The following is a 24,928-nucleotide window of genomic DNA, read 5'->3' as shown; positions in this document are numbered from 1 at the left end:
AAGAAACCACCACATTTTCCATTTAAGTGGCATTATCATTTCACATTACCAATAGCAAAACATGAGCCACCCACTTATTCTGCATCCCTGCACACAATGTCAGTTTTTGTTTATTTAATCTTGGGCATTCTAATAGATACATACTCGTTTTACTAGGGTTTTAATTTGTATTTCTGTAACAAATGCAATCCAGTAACAACTGAAACTGATGCAAGCATAGAAAAATACTAAAGATTGCTTAAAGATGGGTGGTAGATGCAATGGTGTTTATTATTTTCCTCATGTTTTGCTGTTTGAAATTTTTTCACAATATCTTTGGATCTCTAATTCATCCTTGATAACTCCTTATAAATGCCCAAACAAAAATATTTAACTTTAGTACCAATGTATGCCTTGAAAAGATTGTCCTTTATGCAAGTAATGGTCTACATACAGTATTTGGGGGACATAACAGCAATCCATAGAATGGATTAGAATCATAAAATATAAAAAAAGTTTTAATTTTCTATGCCCTGACAAAATTTTAATACTAAAATTTAAAATCAATCTAATCTTAGTGTGGTAAGAAAATGTTACTACAAAAATTAGCCTTCAGCTTTATTGATATTTTCATTATTCTTTTCACTAAGATTTGTTATTTAATAATGAAAAGGAGGGGCCTCCCCGGTGGCGCAATGGGCTAAGGCACAACCTATGAAGCTGTCCACAGAGTTCAATCCCCCTGCTGGCCAGTGAGCAACCCACATGGCGCAGCAGACCTCTCCCATCTCTCCCGCTGCTCCCCTCACCAGTGTACTTCGGTCAATCTGCCTGCTCTGTTCCCCACTCTGTCTCTGGTGAATCCTCTCACCCCCACACCTCTGGCCTGTGCCCCAGCTCTTGTATGCACAAATAAATCTTTAAAAAAATAATGAAATGGAGAATACACGGTATACAAGTGTTACATTCTGAATAAAATTACTATATTTATTATAAATAAATATAGGAATATTAAAGAAGACTAAATTACAGAACTGCACTTAGAAGTAAATTAAGATGCTACCATTAGTGCTGGGAAAACTGGGTCGCTACATGCAAAAGAATGAAGCTTGACCACTACCTCACACCATACACAAAAATCAACTCAAAATGGATTAAAGAACTAGACATAAGACCTGAAACCATAAAATACATAGAAGGAAATATAGGCGAAACACTACGGGATTTGCACATCAAAGACATCTTTACAGACACATCACCCAAAGCAGTGATAGTGAAGGCAAAGATAAACAGCTGGGACTACATCAAATTAAAGAGCCTCTGCACAGCAAAAGAGGCAATAACAAAAACAAAGAGAAACCCCACCAACTGGGAGAACATTTTTGCACCCAACACTAATGATAAAGGACTGATCACAAAAATCTGCAAAGAGCTGATGAGACTCAGCAACAACAAAGAAAATAATCCAGTCAAAAAATGGGCAGAAGAGCTAAAAAGAAACTTCTCTGAAGAGGAAATGCAAATGGCCAACAGACATATGAAAAAATGTTCAACATCACTTGTAATCAGGGAAATGCAAATCAAAACTACCATGAGATACCATCTCACACCAGTGAGAATGGCACATATTAAAAAAACTAGCAACAACAAATGTTGGCGAGGATGTGGAGAAAAAGGAACTCTCCTGCACTGTTGGTGGGAGTGCAAACTGGTCCAACCACTATGGAGAGCTGTGTGGAGATTTCTGGACCTACTAAACATAGAGCTTCCATGTGATCCAGCAATTCCACTCCTAGGTATTTACCCAAAGGACACAGAAACATCAATTCCAAAGAACACCTGCACCCCTATGTTTATAGCAGCACTGTTTACAATAGCTAAGCTTTGGAAACAGCCCAAATGCCCAAAAATAGATGACTGGATCAAGAAGATGTGGTACATATATACCATGGAATATTACTCAGCATTCAAAAAAGATAAACACATGCAATTTGCAGCAACATGGATGGCGCTGGAAGGGATCATGCTCAGCGAAATAAGCCAAAATGAAAAAGAAAAATACCGGATGGTCTCACTCATAGCAGGAATCTAGAAAACTTAAATAAGGGACCAGGAAAATGAATATAAGAAAGTGAAAATCAAAATCAACAAAAAACTATGAACCAGAGACACTTTTTGGGGGTGGGGGCGGGAGGGGAAGGATTGGGGTCAGAATGGGGCATTTGCAATTGTATGGGGGAATATAAAAATAAAATTTATTATTTAAAAAAAAAAAGACAAAAAAAAAAAGATGCTACCATTAACAAGTGTGCGCCAAAATATTTGAAAGTATATATATATATATATATATATATATATATATATATATGATCCTGGAAAAGCACAACTTGTGAACAACATCTCAAGGAGAAATAAAATTTTTCAATAGTTTTATAAGCATTAAAATAATTGGAAGAAAATGTAGATAAAAATCTCTTGACAGCAGACTTAGCAATATTTTTGTGGTTTCTTCTCCAACATCAACAGAAACACAAGATCATATAAACAAATGGTATTATATTAAATTAAAAACTTTTGTAATGCAAAAGAACTATCATTGAAATGAAAACGTATCTTACTGAATGGGATATTATAATTGCAGATCTTATATCTGATGAGGGACTAATATCCAGAATATATAAACAACATGCACAACTCAGCAACAACAAAAATATAACCTGGTACAAAAAATGAGCACAGGATCTAAACAGACATTTCTCCAAAGAAGACATACAGATGACCAAGAGACACATGAATATCCTTCATCACTATCATTAGGGAAATGCAAATCAAAATCACAATGATATTTCACCTCATGCTGGTTAGAATGGCTATTATCAAAATGTCAAGCAACAATAAATGTCGCTGAGGATGTGCAGAAAAAGCAAGCTTGGTCCATTGTTGGTGGAATGTAAACTGGTACAATCATGGTAGAAAACTGGAGCGTCTTCAAAAAATCCAAAACAGCGCTGTCATGTGATCCAGTAACCCCACTTTTGGGCATTTACCCCCAAACTATGAAAACACTACCTGGAAATGACACCCTTATGTTCATTGCAGTGCTATTCACAATATCCAAGATATGGAAACAAGCGCCCACTGAAAGAGGAATAGATAAAGAAGTAGTATATGCATGTAATGGAATTCTACTCAACAATAGAAAAGGTGAGACCTTGCCATCTGGGACAACATGGATGGACTTTGATGGTACTGTGCTAAGGGAAATAAGTCAGAAGGAGAAAGACAAATGCTATATGATTTCACTCATTTGTGGACTGTAAATAAAACAAAAAAAACAAACCTTTAGACTCTGACAACAGAATGGTATTTATCAAAGGTGAGGGCAAATGGGTAAAAAGGGTAAATTGGTTGATGGTGGATGGTGAATGGACATGTGGTGGCAGGTGTGATGAGAAAAGGTAATTCTTGAAACTATACAATGTTGTAAACAAATGTTACCACAATAAAATGATAGAAATAAAAAAGTAGCAATAATTAATAAAAGTACTTTAATAAATACAAAAAGGAAAAAAGAAAAAAAATACTGGTTCATCTTACTAAGATCACTTTTAGAGCTATACTTTTCACAACAGAATTTTCTTAAATACTGAACACATTTACAGAAGAATATGATTTTAATAAGTCATTTCACATGAAAATAAATATATACAGTTCCTGAATAAAGTATTTATAGCTCTAATTGTTGCCCATAGTTTTGCACCTGGCCTTTGATTATCTTATGAAACATTTATTCTGAAAAATAAAGCATGAAATCATCTTGCTTAAAAGGGAATCAATTCAGTCCTTCCTGGCAAAGAATCACATAATAAATGCTATCATTTATTTTGGACTTCTCTATGAATTTTTACTTTTGCTACCCTCCTCCTCCAGAAGAAAAATGACAAGGAATACTTGTATAAAACCATTTTGTCTTAAATTCTACTATACACTTCCACACAGTGTAATAATAACTTGTTACTTTTAAGTTTCAAGTAGCACTTGGCTCAACAAGACTGAATATTATACCCTCAGGATACAATGCAATAAGATACACTCTTAGTAAAAATAGTGCTTGGTATTTACTCCAAATCTACCCCATCTACTCTAGATAGGTGAAAGTAGCTTAATTGACATGCCCAAATTCTCACCTAATTTGTAATGGCAAATGAATCACTGCCTCCCCAAACATAGGCAGATCCCAACTCCTATGAAATGGGTAGAAATTAGGTGACTCCCTCCTTCAATCCACAGAGCAAGGGGGATACCTAACACAAAGGGGACACAGCCACACATCCTAGGGACAGAGAGTTGGGGAGGAATATGTGGGTAAGGATTCAAATGCTAATTTTCGTTCAGTAGGATGGAGTTCAGGCAAGGCGTCTAAAACCACTCCCAGTTCTCTATTTTGACTTATCGAGAAAGTGGTAATACTAGCAAAAAATGAAATTGAAGAGACAGGAACTTTTCTAATAAATTGAAGCTTAACTAACTTATATACACAGCAAAGCTTGATACATTTTTACACACATTATTTTACCATCATCCAGATCAAGACAGAACATATCCAAACCTAGAAGTCTCCCTCAAGTGATGGCTCCTAGTCAATAACATCCCCATCTCACCTGCTGCTAAAGGCAACCATTATCCAGACTGCTTGAATATATATACTCTTTCGTAGCTAGCTTCTTCAAGGGAGCAGAATATACCGGGTGAAAAGAGCATGGAAGAATATTTCTTACCACCTGTAAGGGATTCACAATCTAGAGGGGGAAATGGATCAATGAATAATTACATAAACGAAAACCATTTTAAGAGCAGGACAGTTAGGGTGCTGAGGAGAACACAGGAAAAGAGAGGCTCAGTTTGCTATGGCAGTCACAGAAGTCACCAATAAATACTAAATTGAAAACAAAAAGGTGGAAGATATGCTTAATGTTGATAATCTGCAGTTGGGTGACAGATGCATGGGATTTCACAATATTATTTTCTCCACTTTTGTGTATGTTTGACAGTATCTTTAATAAAACTTTAAATTGTGTCCTAAAATAATAAATAGGAGCTAATCAATAAGACAATGATGTAAGAGCATGACAGAAATATGAAAAGTAAAAGTGAGAAATAAAGTTATACAGTTTTCAGAAAATAACTCATTTTGGGAAATGTAGGCGTTAAGAGAGAAGTCAAGCAGGAGCCAACATTATGGTCCCTGTATCATGTGCTAAGGAAGCTGAACTTTCTCCTGAGACAAATGGGAGCCACTAAAGAAACTATAGGCAAAAGAATTATCTGATGAGACTTGTACATTAGAATAATCATTCAGTTACCACTACAGACACTAAACAAGAGACGAAAGAAAAGGGCAATTACTGAAGTAACACTGAGAGATAAAGCTTAGCACTTATAATTATTTAAAAACAAAATTTTAATTAATAAAGAGCCTAAACTGAGGCAAGAGCAATAAAGACGAAGGAAACATGAAACCCCATGCACCTATCTATATTTCTAACACAAGTTTTCTTTAGATGATTTATTAAAATTTAGCCTGGGGCCTCCCTGGTGGCGCAGGTGGTTGAGCGCCGCACTGAGAAGCTGTCCACAGCCTCTGCAGCGCGGGTTCAATCCCCACCGGCTGGTGAAAATCCCACATGGCATGACAGACCTCTCCTGTCTCGCCCGCTCCTCCCCTCAGCAGTGTATTTCATCAGTCTGCCTGCTCTGTTCCCTACTCTGTCTCTGGTGAATCCTCCCACACATCTTGCCTGTACCCTGGTTCTTGTATGAATAAATAAATCTTTAAAAAAAATTAGCCTGTTGTTTTATGCCAACCAAGCTGGAAGATTTAGCACAAAGGGCTGAATTAGACAGCTATGGTCAAACTGCATTCTGGTGAATATTTAGTTTTTCTATTTAAAAACTCTCCCCATAGCTTGCAGCAATTAAAAATAATTTTCCATAATACTTCCCCCTCATAATGGGTTTCAGTTCCACTAAGTAAAAGGAATCAGAGCAACTGCCTCAGAAGTGCTAACACCTTGGCAGGGGTTCCACGAGAGCAGCCAACAACCTCAACTGTCAGCTGGAAGTCTCAGGCACTGGTAGACCAGGTAGAAGGGCAGTGACAGATTAGAGATCTCAGGTAGTGTCACTATGCAGACAAGTCAACAGCCACAGACCAATAACAAGAACAAAAAGATGAAATTCTAAACTAAAACCAAAAGTTAATCTAAAAGCAAAAGTTTAAAGTGCATAGCATTTATTGTTCATTTTTATGTCTACGTATTTTAGAAAACATCCATTGCCTACCCCTAAACTGGCACAAAACACAATCTTAGTTTCTATACCTTAGGTTAGCTTTTATGAACATATACAACAATGAGCCAAGCCTATTCTATTATTTTACTGCCCAAGAGAACCAGAAGATTCCAACTGAAACAGCCTGCATCCTTTAATATAATTATTTACTGTATCTGTTCTTTATTTCATTTGTGTTTCTTGCCTTTATTTGACCAGGTTATGAACATGAAATTAAAAAAAAAACACATTGTGGTGTGAAGTCTTATGTTTCCTCAGTTACAAATGTTGAACAAAGTGGAAACTCATTTATTCTTCCTTGACTATTTGCAGTTCAAATACTGCTATTTCTACTCCCTGTTCCCATCACTAGTAACTGCTGAAGTCAGGAAATCTCATTAGAATTTGCCACCTCACCATGCTCAGGCAGGTCGACCTACTTAGCAGCTTTGTCTACTATTTTTTGCCTGATTATTGTGACAAGAAGAAATAAAACCTTCATCTCCAAAGACAAAAAAATCTTAAATCACAAATTTAGCATTCAATAGCTCCTGCAAACACCTACAGCAGAGAGGACAGAGGAACAAATGATCCTGGGCAGTGGATATCTATCTATTGATTCAGAAACTGAATAAGTGAAAGTCACATCAAGGACTTCTGCACACATTATTGCCATAGGGTACCTAAAAAGACCCACAAGGCAAATTGGAAAAAAAGTTTGAGTAAAAACGTTCACAACACCTTATGGTTTTGTGTGCTTCACACATCCTTAATAAAGTACATCAGATATAACATTTCCAAACCAAACAACAGTTGAAGGTGCAGGAAAAAAGCTAATGTTTGTATAAGACATATTTAATTTGGCAGCATATTTCCTTAGATGAAACAAGGGAGTTTTCAAAACTAACAAAGGAATACATGCACTATTACATAATATCTAGGGAATTCAGAAAGCATTTATTATGCATAGCAGAAAGTGAATGTATGCTGCTCTGCATTTCTATGATTTACATTTGGCTTTCTTCTGCCTCTGCTCTCCACACAGTTTCACTCCACTTCTGTCCTTGGTCCTCCCTATAAAAATAAGTGAATAATCTAAAAGAATTAAGTCTGTCTCTGAAATAGCCTCTATTCTAAGAACATCTACAGGCATTTAACAAAATAATGACATGTTAACATTTACATCACATTGTATAGTTTGCAATTCTATTTTATACACAAGGAGCAGATATTATTTCCATTTTACTAGTGAGGGTACTAACAACAGAACAGTTGAAAATTTTGCCTCACGTCAAATTTCATGGTACACGGGAAGTTAAAGAACCCTGATATTCTAATTCATAAAATGGTGCTAATGTCAAAATAAATAATAGCAATGGATGATAAGCTACAGAATAAAGCAAATATACATACATGAGGCCACACTGATATACTAAATGGAGAAAAGAGTTCTTTCTTACAGTAGAATGCCAGCAGAAATAGAAATTACCATTTGGTAAACACCAGAGCAATAATTGTTTCAGTAAAAAATTATCAATGGAATCTAGAAAAAAATAAGGAAAAAGTAGAGATGAAGATGTAGAAAACAGACTGGTGTCTGCCAGAGGTGAGGTGCAGGCTCAGTAGGCAAAAGGGATCAAAAGGTACAAACCAGTTATAAAATAAGTCATGATGTTGTAAGGTACAACCTGACAACAGTAATCCTGTGATACATATCTGAAAGTTGCTAGGAGTAGATCTCATCACAAGAAAAAAACTGTTTTAACTATGTATGTTAATGATGTTAACTGAAGCTATTGTGATGATCGTTTTGCAATATATACAAATATCAAATCATTATGCTGTGCACCTAACACATAATATTACATGACAATTATATCTCAAAATATCAAACGTGGATGCTAAAATTAGTAGGCAAGAGTATGAGAAATAAGAAATTTGCATACTTCAGAGTATCTCCTCACAAGATAATTATTACAAATGGTGAAACAGTAGCTTTACAATGGAGAAACCTGATGGTTCTGTTTATCGTGTGGTCATTTGTTAATCATGTGATCAAGGTTAATATCAGCAGAAGTGAGACATATCAACATTAGGTGCCTCCTAAAGTGACCAGCTAAAAATAGCTGAACATCTGTCCTTCAGAGACAGTCTACAAGATAATTGGTCAGTACTCTTAAAATGTATCAAGCTGATAAAAGATAAGACATTGACAAGACTGAGGAACTGCCCCAGATTGGCAGACTCATGATGTGAGTCTAAATGCACTGTGGTATCCTAGGGCCTGCAAAAGGATATTGAGACAACTGGTGAAGAAAAAATAAGGTCTATAATTAATTAGTAGTATTATGTCAATGTTAACTTCCTGGTTTTGATCACTGTTCTATGCTAAATATTAGCATTTGGGTAATCTGGACAAAGGGTATACAGAAATTGCTTGTGCTGGTTTTAAAACTTTTTTATAGGTCTAAAAATTATTTCCAAATAACTTGTCTTTAAAAGAGTATGATGCCCAATGCTGATAATCTAAGCCACATCATTTGAAACTGCATTTTCTTTGTTTCGAGTATATAAATTTTATCTCCTCAATGAGCTCCACTGAATAACCAGTCATTCACAAGTATTAAATTACTTTAGGGCCTCCCTAGTGGAGCGCAAGGCATGAAGACGGAACCTATGAAGCTATCCATAGCCACTGCAGCACAAGTTCAATCCTGGGTCAGGAAGCAACCCACACGGCACAGCAGCTCTCTCCTGACTCGCCCACTGCTCCCCTCAGCAGTATATTTCCGTCGATCTGCCTGTTCTGTTCCCCACTCTGTCTCTGGTGAATCCTCTCACCCCCATACCTCTGGCCTGTAACCCTGTTCTTGTATGCATGAATAAATAAATCTTAAATAATAAATAAATGTTAAAAATAAATAAATAAATTAAAGTTTTTAAAAGAAAGTTTTAGTACTAATATTTTCCTGTCATTAATGATTAGTGATAAAAAAAAATGACCTTCCTCCAATAATAATAATAAAGGACTTTCTATCTTAAAAGAATCTCTGGAAAGCTAACCCAACTGAAACTAGAATAGATTTGAACACTGTGAGGGGAAAATTTTAACAAGAATCATGTTCAGAAAAAGACCCTAAATTCCATAACCTCTTAAGAAGGAATCTGGAAGTCTGGCTGAATACTCTGACTAAACATTATGCCATCTAATTTGATAAGAGGCTAAGCAGGGACATAAATAAAACCACGAATTATTTTGTTCCAGTCAAAAATAAGTGAAGCAAGGAAACTTCTTTTTTCTGCAGATTTGCACTGTAAAATGTCTATAAACTATGGTATTTACAATTTTTGTACTGATTATGACACTGATCATGGGTAACTGGTGAGCTACACACACTGATGCAAACTTTCAACACATGCACTAAGAATCAACCAGAATTTAGCCTCAAAGATGCACTTCTTCCGAACTACAAATCTAGTAGACTTAGTGGGAGGTCTAAAAATAAAGACAGTCTACAAAATCTGGCAAATATGTTTGACTCTGAGGTGGTAGTAAATGAAAAAAAGGAGGGGGGGGATAGCACTTGGGTTTTAGTGTCAAAATTACTCTGAGTAGTTAATACACTTTCAGAAAAGATAAAAAGTAAGACATAAACTGGTCAATGTTGGTGGCTTCATACACTTAAGATTTTTATAATAAATACATAGTAGAAACTCTTTTTTAAAATTGTCAAAGATTAGTCCCGAAAGAAAGGATAAGAAATACATAGAAAGGCCACAATGAAGTGCAAGAGAACAAAAGTATAATTATAGTTTTAAAAGTCAGGCTGTCTAGATAAGACCTTAAATTCCCTATCATAGCTATTACCATATCAGTAAAGTTAGATATAGATTTATCCTAAGTGTTTGGTGGAAAGTGAGTGTAACAAAGTAGCTCAGGCTTAGTTCAAAGATCACCATTTTAGCTACCCAATTAGACTGCCTTGGTCTGATCCATTATGCTAAGTGAATTACTCTTATCTACATAAATGTTCTTGATTTAAATTTGGATATTCTAGATGACCAATAGATCACCCAATGTTAAAACATAACTTCATCTGAGATGTCATGAAAAACCAAAAAGAGAAAATTGTAAAATTTTAATTGCTTGCTATCCTAACAGTAAGAAAGGTATATTTTGGACGAATATTTAAAATGTTTTGGTGGAAAAAAATCAGAAAAATGTTTCAGGCTTTCAGGTATAATATCTTGAATAGAGACATTTAACCACACTTTCATTAAAATGCCAAACCAAATCTAAAATAAGAGAAATACATCAATAATAGAAATGGATATCATTCACATGACAAAACTGTTAGAATCCTGCATGACATGGTAAGATAAATCTGAATGGGAGAAAAATGTCAAGAGCAACAAGTGATTTGTTTTCCTGAGAAAGGAATGCTGTGACTTGGAGGGAAAGTGGAAGAAAAACTGGTAAAAACACTATTAACAAGGGGAATAACAATTAAGGAGTGGGTAGCCCACAGGAACAAATAAGAAGCCTTTACCACTATCAGAATGTGCACTGCAGTTACCAGTCACCAAACAATCTAGGTAATCAAAAGAATTTCTACCAGAAACAGATATATTAGGAAGGGGGATGACAAGTGTCTACAAGTGACATCATGGCTAGCAAAATACTAATTCCTCCCAATCCACTCCTCTCAAGCTTCTGGATTGATAAAAATGTAAATTTGTTAGCCTGATCACTTATGCAATATCTAAAAGGAAAATCTGTTAGTACCTAAGAAGGGCAGTGAAGTTACTGCAAACGAATCCACTTACATGTCTCTAAACAGGAAGAGGAAAAGAATGAGGAGGAAAAGGAGAAAAAAAAAAAAAACAACAAAAAACAGTACAGGGTATGTGAAATAATTTTGCACCAAAAATGAAACAGGAAAATATAACCCTTTAGAAATGGCAATTTGTTTTGTGTGTGTGTGTTGGGGGGGGGGGCTGATAATAGAAGTACATTTTAAATTGCATTTATAAAATTTAGGCAAGCAGATTATTTAACACAGGAGATGAAAGTTCCAGATCACTATCTGAGGTTTGGCTAAGGGTAAGGGAGAAATAAGTAGGGAGCTGGAAGAAATAAGAATATACCAAATAAGAATATATGGTGGAATAGGGAGGTTTGTTCCCTAAGCACAACTAAAATTAAAAACTAAACCAAAAAAATGCTCACGGAAATCTTTAAAAATTTATCACCAGGGGCCTCCCCTGGTGGTGCAGCGGTTGAGCGCTGGGCTGCGAGGCTGCCCCAGCCGCCGGCGAGGGTCCCACAAAAAAAAAAAAAAAATATCACCAGAGATGAGGGCCTTTCCCACAGAGATTTTACACAGAGGTCAGGGGTTTAATATCGGGACAAAATAAGGACAGGGGAGGTGAGTTTTGGTCTGCAGAACCACTATTCCAGTCAGTGGAATAGGCCGGGGGTCTGATACAGACAGTGGGCTTGGGGAACCTCACGGTGTGGCAGTGAGACTTTTCAATGAGGGGCTAGTGAAGACCGGGGTGGACATTGTGTGAGAATTCCGGTTGGGTCATGGAGAGCCTGGATACCTGCATCACAGAGGGTGGGGCCCCGGCCCCCGCGCTCAGATGGGAGATCTGAGAAACCTGCTGTGTTGCATGGACCTGCATCCCTGTTCATAGCCTTTACCTGGCAGTTTGTGCCTGGCAGCAGGTACCCCAAGATGCAAAAGGGAGCAACAAAGAGACAGGGCCTGGGAACTTAGGGTCCCTGAAGCAGTGAACTGGAGCTTGCTCTGGAGAAGAGAGGAGGCAAAATTGATCTTTCTGTCTGAAACAGCCTTTATTTCCAGCAGGGCTGAGATGGAGTGTTTGGGCTCTCTACCCATCCCTTCCTCCCTCACTTGCCACCAAGTTACACAAAAAAAGAGAAACAAAACTAAATCCACAGTGCCCCAACTAGAAAAAAGCAAATGAGGTAACACACATACCTAGGAAACAAGAAACATTTGAACAGAGATAGAAAAGCTTAAGAAAAAGGATAGAAGTTCAGAGGCCTATATAAAGGACACAGAATTGGAGAACCTAACAAAGATTTTAAAATGACGAGACAAAACAAAAACCTAAGTGAGGTTACTAAAAGGGCAATCAAACACACAAACAGATGCAAGGTCTTAGAAAAGAGATCCAGGAACAAAAAGAGTTCTTCATTGAAGAGACTGAAGATATTAAAAGAAGACAAAAAGATGTTGAACAAGATGAGGACAAATATGGAAAGCTTATTAAAAAGACAAGCCGGCAAAGAGAAAATTTTGGAAACTGAAGGCACAAATGTACAAACCACCCAAGTGGAAGAAAAGAGAAATAAAATTTAGGAAAAATAAAAACTCTATGAGATTCAATTAGTCTAAAGTTTATCAGACTCATCCAGAATAGGGAACCTAAGGATAATGTGCATTCCCAAAAGTGAAGAAGGAGAGAAGGGAAAAAGACCCAGCCTCTGGCAACAACCACTAGGAAGGGAGGAATGGGGAGTTATTGTTTAGTGGGTACAGAGCTTCAAATATGCAAGATAAGAATTCTGAAGATGGAGGGTGGTGATGGTGGCTCAACTATATGGATATCCTTAATAATACTGAACTATGAACTATGCCAATTATTGTATTATTTTACCACAATTAAAAACAAATTTTAAAATCACACTGCTCACTTCAGCAGCATATTTGAGAGAGAGAGAATGAGCGCATGCACGAGTCAGTGCAAGCCCAAAATAGCTAAGGAAAGTATGTTCAAAATGCCAAGACTCAGAGGGGAAACAAATTAAGCCCAAATCCAAGATCGACTGAGGTTGGAGTCAAGATAGTCCTGCCTTCTTGTTACACCAAACCTTGGATAGAAGTGCCAAAAGAATGAAAAAAAAAAAAAAAAAAAAAGAAGTGCCAAAAGAATGAATGGCCATAGTGGCCCTCATGGAGCCTTCGGGCAGTGATGTCTCATTTGAATGCAGGTGCCAAATGAACACACCAAATGGAAACCTATGATATTACTGGACATTAAGCATTCAGTTTAATCTGAATCACTAAGTTGCCATGGACCTTACAAGAGGTAGCAAATTGTAAGTTTAATGAAAATTAAATAGCTGCTGAGGGCCAAACAAAGGCCCAAAGCTTTGTTGATTTTTGATTTCTACAAAAACACATTAACAGGGAGGAAGCCATCACAGTCAGTTTAAAAAAAACAACCAAAAAACAACTTTTTTATGTTATGCAGCTTCCACAAAAACATGATAGCACAAATATAGCATTTAATCTATGCCAACAATTGGATTCTCATACAAAAACGGAAGTGGCTAAAAGTTTCCATGGCTGTCCTGCCTGTCCCAACCTTTTATGGAAAAAAATCTAAAAATATATCACAACCCAGACTAAGATGAGGGGAGATGGTATGTAAATGTAATACCAACATAAAATTGCAATGTGTCTGTTCTTGTGGAACCCAGAAAATACTGTGAATAAATTGTGTGATTGACAAAAAATGTTCTTTAATTTAGGAGATAAAATGTTTTTTAAAATACGTATTCTTTTATCACACTTATACTGTACATAATTTAAAAACCAAATAGTTCTACAATGAAAATTGATTCAGTAAGAACTGAGTATCTTAAAAATTGCATTAACAGAACAACAACAAAAAAAGAAACTGCAGAAAAAGCATTAAACAAAATTCAAGTCCTATGCATGATTTAAACTCTCAGAAAACTAGAATAGAATTCCCTCAATCTCGTAATGGGTATCTACAAAATCCCTACAGTAACATTATACCTACTGATGGAAAAATGGAATCTTTCCCCCTAAGGTTAAGAACAGGGCAAAAATGTGAACTCTCACCAATTCTATTCAACATTGCAAAGGAGTCCTAGTGTAATCTAGTAGGGGAAAGAACAGGGAAGATTTATAGATTGGAAAGGAAGAATGTGAAACTATTTGTAGACAACAGATCATCTGTGTAGAAAATCCTACAGAATCTCTTGGGGATTTACCAAATTAAATAAATGTTTCTACAAAGGTTCATATATAAATGTTTATATTAGAGTCATTCATAATAGCCCAGAGATGGAAACAATCCAAATGTCTATCAAAAGCTGAATGGGGGCCTCCCCTGGTGGCACAGCAGTTGAGCGCTAGGCTGCGAAGCTTCCCGTAGCCTCTGCAGCGCCAGTTCGATCCCCGGGCACCAGCGAGGGTCCCACATGGCGTGCAGACCTCTCCTGCCGCGTCCCTCTGCCTGTTCTGCTCCCTGCTCTGGTGAATTCTCTCACCCTTCCATGCTTCTGACTGTACCCAGTGCTTGTATAAATAAATAAATAAATCTTAAAAAAAAAAAAAAGCTGAATGGACAAGCAAATTAGGTTTATCCTAATTTATACAATGGAATACTACTCAGTAATGAAAAAGAATGAACATCCATTGATGAATCTCAAAAGCATTATGATGAGTGGAATAAGTCAGACACAAAAGACTACATATTGTATGACTTCATTTATATGATAGTCTAGAAAAGGCAAAACTATGGTAATAGAAAGTAGATCAGTATTGTGCTAGGGGATTGACTGCAAAGGTGCACAAGAAATGTTGGGAGTTAATCAAAATGTTCTATCTCATGATTGTGGTGGTGGTTGTATTACATCATCAAAAGACATGAAACTGAACATTTAAAACAAGCAAATTTTATTTTATGTAAATTATACTTCAGTAAAGGTGATTTTTAAAAAGATTTTGGAGAAATTTAGAAAACATTATCCAATGTCTAAGTTATATATGTATATGCAACATGCAGAGAATTGCAGAGATAACCTTTTATTTCTCAGAAGTGGGGGTCTTGGTTTTATAACCGCAATGCAAAAGTCATTCCATGTGTGATACAAAGAAACCTCTACCAGTTTGTAACAACATTTACTACTGATGCAAACAATAGAGCAGAGACAAAGCAGGAAGTGACCCTCCATGTCAAGGAAGCCAAACTGCATTAATGTCATCATTAGCAAAGACCCACAATATTGATAGGGAGAACTAGCTGTGTGCCAGGCATTCCTCAGCCTACCACTTAGAATAGTCTTCATTTGCAGCTGAAGAAGAAACTTTATCTCTTGCAATGGATACAGTCCTAACAGTGGCAGATAAAGCAAAACAGTACAACACATGCTGCAGTTTTAAAAGTCACAAGGAACACAAAGATGACTTTGCAAGTCACCTCACATTTCAAGGACAAGGCTACCTTTCACTTAAATGGAGAAATTATCATAATGTACATATGAGAGATATTGCCATATATTAGAACATGTGAGGTAGTCACCAAAAATTCATGTCTTTTTAATGTTTGACTTACGTTTATTGCTGTTTTTTCCCACTAGAATGATACTCCATGATGACAGTGATTTTTGTCTTTGCTATTCACTGCAATATCCCTAGTGCCTACAACAATGCCTTGCATAAGTAATTGCTCAATGACAGAATTATGCCCACATAGATATTAAGTGAATATTTTGGTAACAAATTTATTATGTCTGTGTAGATATTATTCACAGATAAACACAATAAACTTTCATCACACTTTCTCATACAATTGCTTTGATTGTACAAATTAATAACTGTCTTCTTTATTTTGTATCTAAAAGCCAATTCCAACAAGCTTATGTATTTCTTCATTCCAAAAACTTCCCACAGTGTGCATGTGTATTCAAAATTAAGAACAAATGCATCTTGGGCCTCCCCGGTGGTGCAGCGGTAGAGCGCTGGGTTGCGAGGCTGCCCGCGGCCTCTGCGGCGCCGGTTCAATCCCCGGCTGCTCCCCGGCCACCGGAGGAGGGTCCCACATGGCGCGCAGACCTCTCCTGCCACCTGCTGCTCCCCTCAGCAGTGTACTTTGGTCCTTCTGCCTGCTCTGCTCCCTGCTCTGGCTCTGGTGAATTCTCTCACCCTCCCGCGCTTCTGACTGTACCCAGTGCATGTATAAACAAAACAAACAAACAAACAAATAAAACATGCCTCTATTTAAAAAAAAAAAAAAGAATAAATGCATCTTTATAAAACTAGAGTTTTATACAGGGATATCTCAATTACAATAGCAAGCCTCAAGCTTTCCTTTTAGCTATTTCCTTAAATTTATCTCTCTGCATATGCTGGTTACTCTATCCAGAATCCAACCCTAACTAGGCTACCCCTACCCCATACACACATTTCTCTGTAAATCTAGCCTGTCTACAACCCAATATCCCAATTAAGAGTCCTTTATAATACTAGTTAGCTTCAATCTTTTGATCTACTCTGACTTCCAACAAGACCCTAAATCTCTTTAGTGCACACAATAGTCAATGTTTTTTGTATTTCCCACTGTTATAGAATATCCATAAATGTTTGTTGAGCTTAATGAATTTTACTGAGACTGAAGAGGACTAAGGATACAAAAATTAATGCAAAGCTACAAAAGATAAATACGTTTGCATATGAGGCTATATGCATCAAACTTACCAGTAGTGTTTGTCCTTGTGAAATGAAGAAATGGCCTGATATAACTATAGTGAGAACAAGATACCCAGATTCTTCACTGGAGTCAAAAACCTTGAAAAAAGAAAGAGAAATATGTCTAAGACAACACACTGCTATAAACTTGTAATAATGATAACAAACTATTTTCTCACATTGATCTTCCCTATGTTAAATGTCCTCTTTCTTTTCATTTAATCTGTAATCTTTCTCTTATAGTTTCAGGTTTCTCTTCACATAGGGACTAACAACCAGGCTTGGAAAACATGTAATTAAAACCATTGTTTTTGAATCAAAAGAATAACAGCTTAAGTATCAAGACATGTGAGGCCTGAACCACCCACATTTTAGTTATATATATTAATAAGTCATTAATTTCTTTGGGCCTCAATTTGCTCTCTATAAAATGGCGATAACGCCTTGCAGGGTTGCTGAGTTCCAATTTCTTCAGCCATATAATCCATTCTGCATTCCTCAAAACTTGGCACATTCCATTGGATGAGCTCTAATTTGTCAATGACATTCTTAAAATATGGTGCCCAAAACTGACCATACTCTTGGTGTAGTCTAATTATTTCCTGTTAGTTGCAGTAGTGCAGCCTACAATGACATTTACCTTTTGAGGGGGTAGTCCAATTGATGAGTTCAATGTGATTAGCAGTAAGACCTCCTGAAACTTTACAACTTATGTTCGTAAATGGTACTTTTGCTATCTTTATCACAACCTAAATATAAGACCTTGGATTTATCTCCATGTCTATCTTATCTTGTTAGATTTGGCCTGTAGTTGTGGTAGAGAGTTGAAGTAATTAAATCAAAATGTTAGGGCGGACATGACAGATAATTATCAAGTAGGATTTGGGTTTTAAGGACCAGACTCTAAAGGTGGGTTTATTATCATTAACAAACACTGTAAGATAAACATTCTTGTGTAAGTAAGATGAAACCAGATTCACCTTAATGCACAATCTCAAAATAATTAGCACAGGGCCTCCCCGGTGGCACAGCGGTTGAGCGCTGGGTTGCGAAGCTGCCCGCAGCTTCTGCAGTGCCGGTTCGATCCCCGGCTGCTCCCTGGGCACCAGAGGAGGGTCCCACATGGCGCGCAGACCTCTCCTGCCGCCCGCTGCTCCCCTCAGCAGTGTACTTCGGTCCTTCTGCCTGCTCTGCTCCCCGCTCTGGCTCTGGTGAATTCTCTCACCCTCCCGCGCTTCTTACTGTACCCAGTGCTTGTATAAATAAATAAATCTTTAAAAAAATAGTAATAATTAGCACATACCTAACCCAATATTGTATATTTTTATATGGTTATTGCATTCTATGAGAAATAGTATTCTTAGTTTCCTATCTGGGGCTCAGAATTTTAATGAGATGTTAAAATTCAAGATTTTCATTAAGTCTCTCTAATTCATTTTAAATTTCAAATTTAAGGGCCTCCTTGGTGGCACAAGGGGTTAAGTTGCAGCACTATGAAGCTGTTCACAGCCACTGCAGCACTAGTCAGATCCCCAACCAGGGAGCTAACCCCACATGGCGCAGCAGACCTCTCCTGCTTTGCCCCTTGCTCCCCTCAGTGTATTTCAGTCAATCTGCCTGCTCTGTTCCCTACTCTGTCTCTGGTGAATCCTTTCACCACTGCACCTCTGGCCTGTACCCCAGTTCTTATATGCATAAATAGATAAATCTTTAAAATTTAAAGAAATCTTTAAAGAAAAAAAATAATTTCAAACTTAAGAATTGAGTAATGTTCTAGGTTTCAAGAGGGGTATGTTAAGTCTTGCACTATTTCCTTCAATGGTTGTATTCTGCCTCTTTCCCATTATTAGGAATATAGTTATATGTGTGACACTCTCCCTGCTATAGTTTAAATGGAATGTTTTGTATGTTTTGTGACTACTTAAAGCCACAAGGGTAAACAGGGGTGAACCACAGCTTTCCAGTCTAGAGTTTAGTCAACCAATTCTTTGGGAGGCAATATGTTAACATGACAATTTGGCTTTGTTTTAGAAACATAATATATGCCTCCAAAAGTGTTTAGAACACAAAAGTGCAGCTCAATGAATGATAAAATGAATAATCACCAACCAAGAGAAGAAAGAGAACATTACCAGATACTAAAAGTATCCCAGCGTTATTTCCCATTCACTACCTTCTTCCTTCTCCCCTTAAGGTAACCTCCCCATCCTATGCCTTGAAAATATAAATAAGGAAGACAACGATTCTGGGTGATACCCAAATCCTCACTGCTGGAGTAGAGGGAAAATTAAAGACAAAATGACAATAAAAGACTTTCATATCTCAACATTAACTCTAAATGTAAATGGCCTAAATTCACCAATTAAAAGAGAGTTTCTGGTTGGATCAGTACATAAAATCCAACTATTTGCTGTCTCTAGGAGATGCACCTGAGCACCAAAGGTATACACAGACTCAAAACAAAGGGCTGGAAAGCAATTCCACAAGCAAATTTATTTTCTTTTATTATTCGTTTTTTATTTTTTTTACCTTAAGATTCTTTTTCTTTTATTTATATATTTTTAACATCATTTTTCATTTTTGCACAATGTATGCATTTTCATCTTGGTTATATTCCCCATACAATTCCCACCCCCTTATTTTGACCCTAATCCCTCCTCTCCCCCGTAGTATATCTCTGGTTTATAGTTGCTTCCACAAGCAAATTTAACCCAAAGGAAGATAGGAACAGTCATACTTAGATCAGATAAAATAGATTTCCAGCCAAAAAAGGTAACAAGAGAGACAGGGGCAGACACTATGTAATGACAAAGGGAACAATACATCAGGAAGATGTAACACTCATCAACAAAATATGCACCAAACGAAGGAGCACCAAAATATATTAGGCAACTGCTATCAACTCTGAAAACATCAGAGAAAACACATTTGAGGTAGAAAACTTCAACATCCCACTCTCACCAACGGACAGAACAAGAAGACAGAAAATAAATGGGGACACAATATCCTTAAACAAAGAATTAGACCATATAGGCCCAACAGACATCTATAAGGCACTGCACTTCAAAAAAGCAGAATACACATTTTTCTCAGTAACACATTCTCCAGGACTGACCACATATTAGGTTATGAGCCTCAACAAACTCATGAAGACTGAAATCATATTGAGCATTTTCTCTGACCATAAAAATACCAAACTAGAAAAACTAGAAAAAAGAAAACAAATTCCCTAAGACATGGAGATTAAACACACTACTTAAAACACTACTAGGTTAATGAGAAGAATATTTGTTATTATCTCATCTATGTTTTATATTTATTTATATCTTTTACATCATTGTGTATTCCCCATAGAGTACCCACCCCCAGTTCACCTGTGAACCATCACCATAGTCCCTTGTGCTCTTCTCTCCCCTGTTTTGATCTTTTTTCCTCCTCCTCCCTTGCAGAATGTCTCTTATTTCTGGTTGCCTGCTAGTTTTGTTGTATTATTATTATTGGTTTTTTTTCCTGATCCCTTATTTGGTTCCCCTATATTCCTCATTCAATATTTTTCTTTTTCCGTCTGGCTTATTTCACTGAGCATGATCCCTTCAAGCTCCGTCCATGTTGCTGTGAATAGCATGAGTTTATCTTTTCTGATTGTTGAATAGTATTCTATTGTGTATAGATACTACATCTCAAAGAAGAAATTTTAAAAAAACCAAACCTCAAGACAAATGACAATGAAGACACAACCTTCCAGAATTATGGGACACAGCAAAGACAGTAAGTACCAAGAGGGACTTAGCAAAACAGGTGCACAAGAAAGAGTTCAAACAATTAACCTCATTCCTCACCTCAATGAACTAGAAAAAGAACAAATAAAACAAGAGCCAGCATAAGAAAAGAAATAATAAAAATTAGAACAGAACTGAATTAAATAGAAATAAACAAACAGCCCAAAAGATCAATGAAACCAAAAGCTGGTTCTCTGAAAAAAAATTTAAAAATTGACAAACCTCTTGCTATGAGAAAAAAAGATCACAAGGAAAATGGAGAAAATTCAAATAAATAGGATCATAAATGAAAGCAGAGAAATTGTAACAGAGAAATTCAGAATTAGAGATTACAATAAATATTTATATGCAAACAAGTTCAACAATCTAGATGAGGTGGACAAATTCTTAGAAATGTACAATCACCAAAGGCTGAACAAAGAAGTAGAAAACCTGAACAGACCGATCCCAAGTGAGGATATTGAAACAGTAATCAAAACTGCCCCCCACCCCAATATACAGGACCAGATGGCTTCACAAGAGAGTTCTACCAAACCTTCAGAGATGAACTAATACCTATCCTACAAAGTGGCAGGTCATAAAAATCAAAATACAAAACCAGTTGCCCTCCTATATCCAAACAATGAGCCAGAAGAGGAAGAAATTAAGAACATGATCCATTCACAACCACACTGAAATAAATGACATACCTGGGAGTAAACTTAACAAAGATGAAGGGTCTCTACAATGAAAACTACAACACTGTAAAAAGAAACAGAAGGCGGCACAAAGAAATGGAAAGATATTCCAGGCTCATGGATTCGAAGAATTAACATAGTCAAAATGCTCATCTTACCCAAGGCAATCCCAACTTAAAAGTGCACAAAGGACCTGAAAAGTCACTTTTTCGCATAAAAGTCTCATTTTATATGATTTTTAAATGGCCAGCAGGTGCATGAAATGGTGCTCAATATCATTAGCTATCAGGGAAATACGAATCAAAGCCACAGTGAGATATCATCTGTCAGAATAGCTATTATCAAAAATACAAGCGTTAGTAAGTGCCTACAACGATGTGGAGAAAGGGAATCCTAAAACACAGTTGGTAAACTGGTACAGCCACTACGGGAAAGAGTACAGTTTCTTCAAAAGTATTAAAAATAAAACTACCATATGATCCAGCAATCAACTTCTGGGTATGTATCTAAAGGAAAGGAAACCACTGTTTTGAAGAGTGTTTTGCACTCCCATGTTCACTGCAGCATTATTTAGAAGACTGAAAACATGGAAATAACCTAAGTGACTACAGAAATATGAAGAAAATTTATGGATATATATATATATATAAGTACACATAAACACACAGTGGATTATGATACATTACAAAGAATGTAATCCTGGTATTTATAACATGTATAAATCTTAATGGTATTACACTATGTGAAATAAGTCAGAGAGAGAAAGATAAATACTGTATGATCTCTCTTATATTTGGAATCTAAAAAAACACAAACTCAGAAAACAGATTGGTGGTTACCAGAGGCAGGGAGTGGTAGATAAAGGAAATGGGTGAAGGCAGTGAAAAAGTACAAACTTCCAGCAAAAGATAATTAAGTTCTTTGGGTACGATGTACAACACAATAAATGTTAATACACAGTACGCCAGGAAGTTGTTAAGAGTAAATCTCAAAAGTTTTTATCACAAGGGAAAAAAAGGTGAAGATATTAACTAAACTTGTTGAGCAACCATTTCACAAAACATACATCTATCAAATCATTATGTTGCACACCTTATTATGAGTTTGTCAATTATATTTCAATATAACTGGGGGGAAAAAGATTTACATCAGGCTGACCTCTAACTATTGTGGCATTTTGCTATCAACAAAAATGTGGCACACACTGAGATAAAGTGTACCCATCACAAGCTAGCTTTTCAGGCACAGCTTATACATTGGTTAAATCAGAGTCTTCTCATTTTATATGTATGTAATTGTGAAAGACTAAAACTAATCTGAAATTACATGTAAAAATCAAAAGAAATATACAAAAACACAGAAAAATATTTCAACTGAACCTACCTTAAAGTAAATTACACCTATATTACAAATTATGTACTTAAGGGTTTTGTTTTCTGCTTTTAAGACCCCCTCAAAGTGTCACAGCTCTCTATACTGCTGCAAACTGCTGACTTATGCATTACAAAATATGAAAATGCACAATTGCTAAGTAGGCTATCAGTGGCTTCCCTGCTGACTCTGGGTAGCTGAAAATTCCCAAATTATTTCAACAGATTTCCAGAGCATACTATGCTAACACTCATTAATAGCTGTAAAACTTAGTATTTTGTTTTTGAAATGCAAAGTGTTAATAGTAACAATCATAAACACAATTATAAGAAGTAATGACCCCCCCAGTAAATATACCTGGAGAATTTTTTTCTTTAGAACCTAAAAAAAAAAAATCACCTCATGCATCAATGCATGAGATGTGATTCCTTCTTTCACCAAGTATCTCTGAGAATAAGATTAAAGATCATGAAATTATTTAGTCCTTTTAAACCTAGTTACTAGAGTTAACTTGATCATCAAATGACACAGAAACATTAATTCCAAAGGGTACTTGCACCCCTATGTTTATAGCAGCACTATTTACAATAGCTAAGCTATGGAAACAATCCAAATGCCCAAAAATAGATGACTGGATCAAGAAGATGTGGTACATATACACAATGGAATATTACTCAGCAATCAAAAAAGATAAACACACGCAGTTTGCAGCAACATGGATGGAGCCAGAAGGGATCATGCTCAGCAAAATAAGTCAGAAAGAAAAAGAAAAATACCAGATGGTCTTACTCATAGCAGGAATTTAGAAAACCTAAATAAGGGACCAGGAAAAAGACTAATTAACTCAAAGTGAAAATCAAAATCAACAAGCAACTATAAACCAGAGATACACTGGGGGGGGGGATGATTAGGGTCAAAATAAGGGGGAGTGCAATTGTACGGGGAATGTAACCAAAATGATAATGCATACATTGTGCAAAAATGAAAAATGATGTAAGAATTATATAAAATATTTTTAAAAATTAGTAGTGATTAGTGGAATATATTTATTCTAAACACCTTCCATGTAATAGAGGAATATGTTATGTCTTTTAAATTACTAGAAAGACTACTTTGGTTGTTATTCTTTCTATAAAATGTAAATTATAATATTTCTGCAATATGTTTAAAAATACTTTAAAACATTTCTCAACAACCTGGACATATTTGGATGATCCAAACCTGGTAAGCTCAGTTAGCTGAGGTTCCACCCACTGGCCCCAGTGACCTGAACAACCTGCATCCTATCTGGGTAAATGCTCAGACTAAAGGGAGAGGGAGACCCACACCCAATCAAAGCTCCATCTCTTGCAAAGCAAATATGACTTGAAAGCAAACAGTGGTGAGAATGAAGAGTACAAATGATCCAGCAAGCCCTCAAGGAACAATATGCCACAGAATGAAAATCAATCTCCAGAACCCAGCAACACTGACAGGGAAGAATTTTTTTTCTTGTCAGATGAATAATTCAGAATTGCCATAATTAAGGAAGTCAAATAATTTGAATAACACAAATAAAACTCAGAAAAACAGATAGGAGATACAGGAAGACACAGAAAAGGAAAAGAACACTATGAGAAACATAATCAGCAAACAGAAGATGGAGATTGAAACTTTAAGATAATAAAGGACTGAAAGGTGGAAAAAGATCAGTGGAGGAGGTAAAAAATTCTGGGAAATGTCATAGAAATAGAATAGATGAAATGGAAGAATGCATCTTTAATCCCAAAGACAGAGATATGAAAAGAACCAAGAAAGAAAATGAGATACAAAGGAAAAGAGAATAAAGAAACACTTCAAGAATTATCTGACACCATTAAGTAAGGAAATATGTCATAGGAATCCCAGAAGGAGAAAAGGGAACTGAAAAGCTATTCAAGGAAATAAATGAAGAAAACATCGCAAACTTGAAGAAGGAAATGAAAACAGACATGCAGGAAGCTAAAAGGACGCCAAACTATCTCAAATAAACAAATCTACAGCAAGACATAGCAGTAAAGCTTCCAAGAGTTCAAGACAAAGAAAAACCAATGAAGTTGATGAGTGGGAAGAAACAGATAACCTATAAAGGAACAACAATTAGGCTAACATTAGAGTTCTATGAAGAAACACCCTAGGCAAGAGGAGACTATGAGTGACATATTTAAAAAACTCCCAAAAATGCCAACCAAAAATATTTTATCTTGCAAAGCTCTCCTTCCCATATAAAGAAAAAATA

At 36.3% G+C, this 24,928-nt stretch overlaps 1 protein-coding gene across 3 annotated transcripts in view; it reads right to left on the bottom strand.

Annotated features, from left to right (window-relative positions):
- Positions 1–24,928, bottom strand: part of REC114 (REC114 meiotic recombination protein) — an 81,229-nt gene that overhangs the window by 42,366 nt on the left and 13,935 nt on the right. For all 3 annotated transcript variants that reach the window (XM_037502901.2, XM_037502899.1, XM_037502900.1), the window contains exon 2: positions 16,854–16,943. In XM_037502901.2, coding sequence (XP_037358798.1) covers positions 16,854–16,943 — 90 coding nt within the window. The remainder of the gene's footprint in view (positions 1–16,853; positions 16,944–24,928) is intronic.

This window comes from Talpa occidentalis, unplaced genomic scaffold (genome assembly GCF_014898055.3).
Source record: "Talpa occidentalis isolate TD23 unplaced genomic scaffold, MPIMG_talOcc4v2.1 talOcc4.11, whole genome shotgun sequence".
NCBI lineage: Eukaryota > Metazoa > Chordata > Mammalia > Eulipotyphla > Talpidae > Talpa > Talpa occidentalis.
The sequence above is the reverse complement of the archived record's forward strand: the minus strand, read 5'-3'. Positions and strand labels throughout refer to the sequence as shown.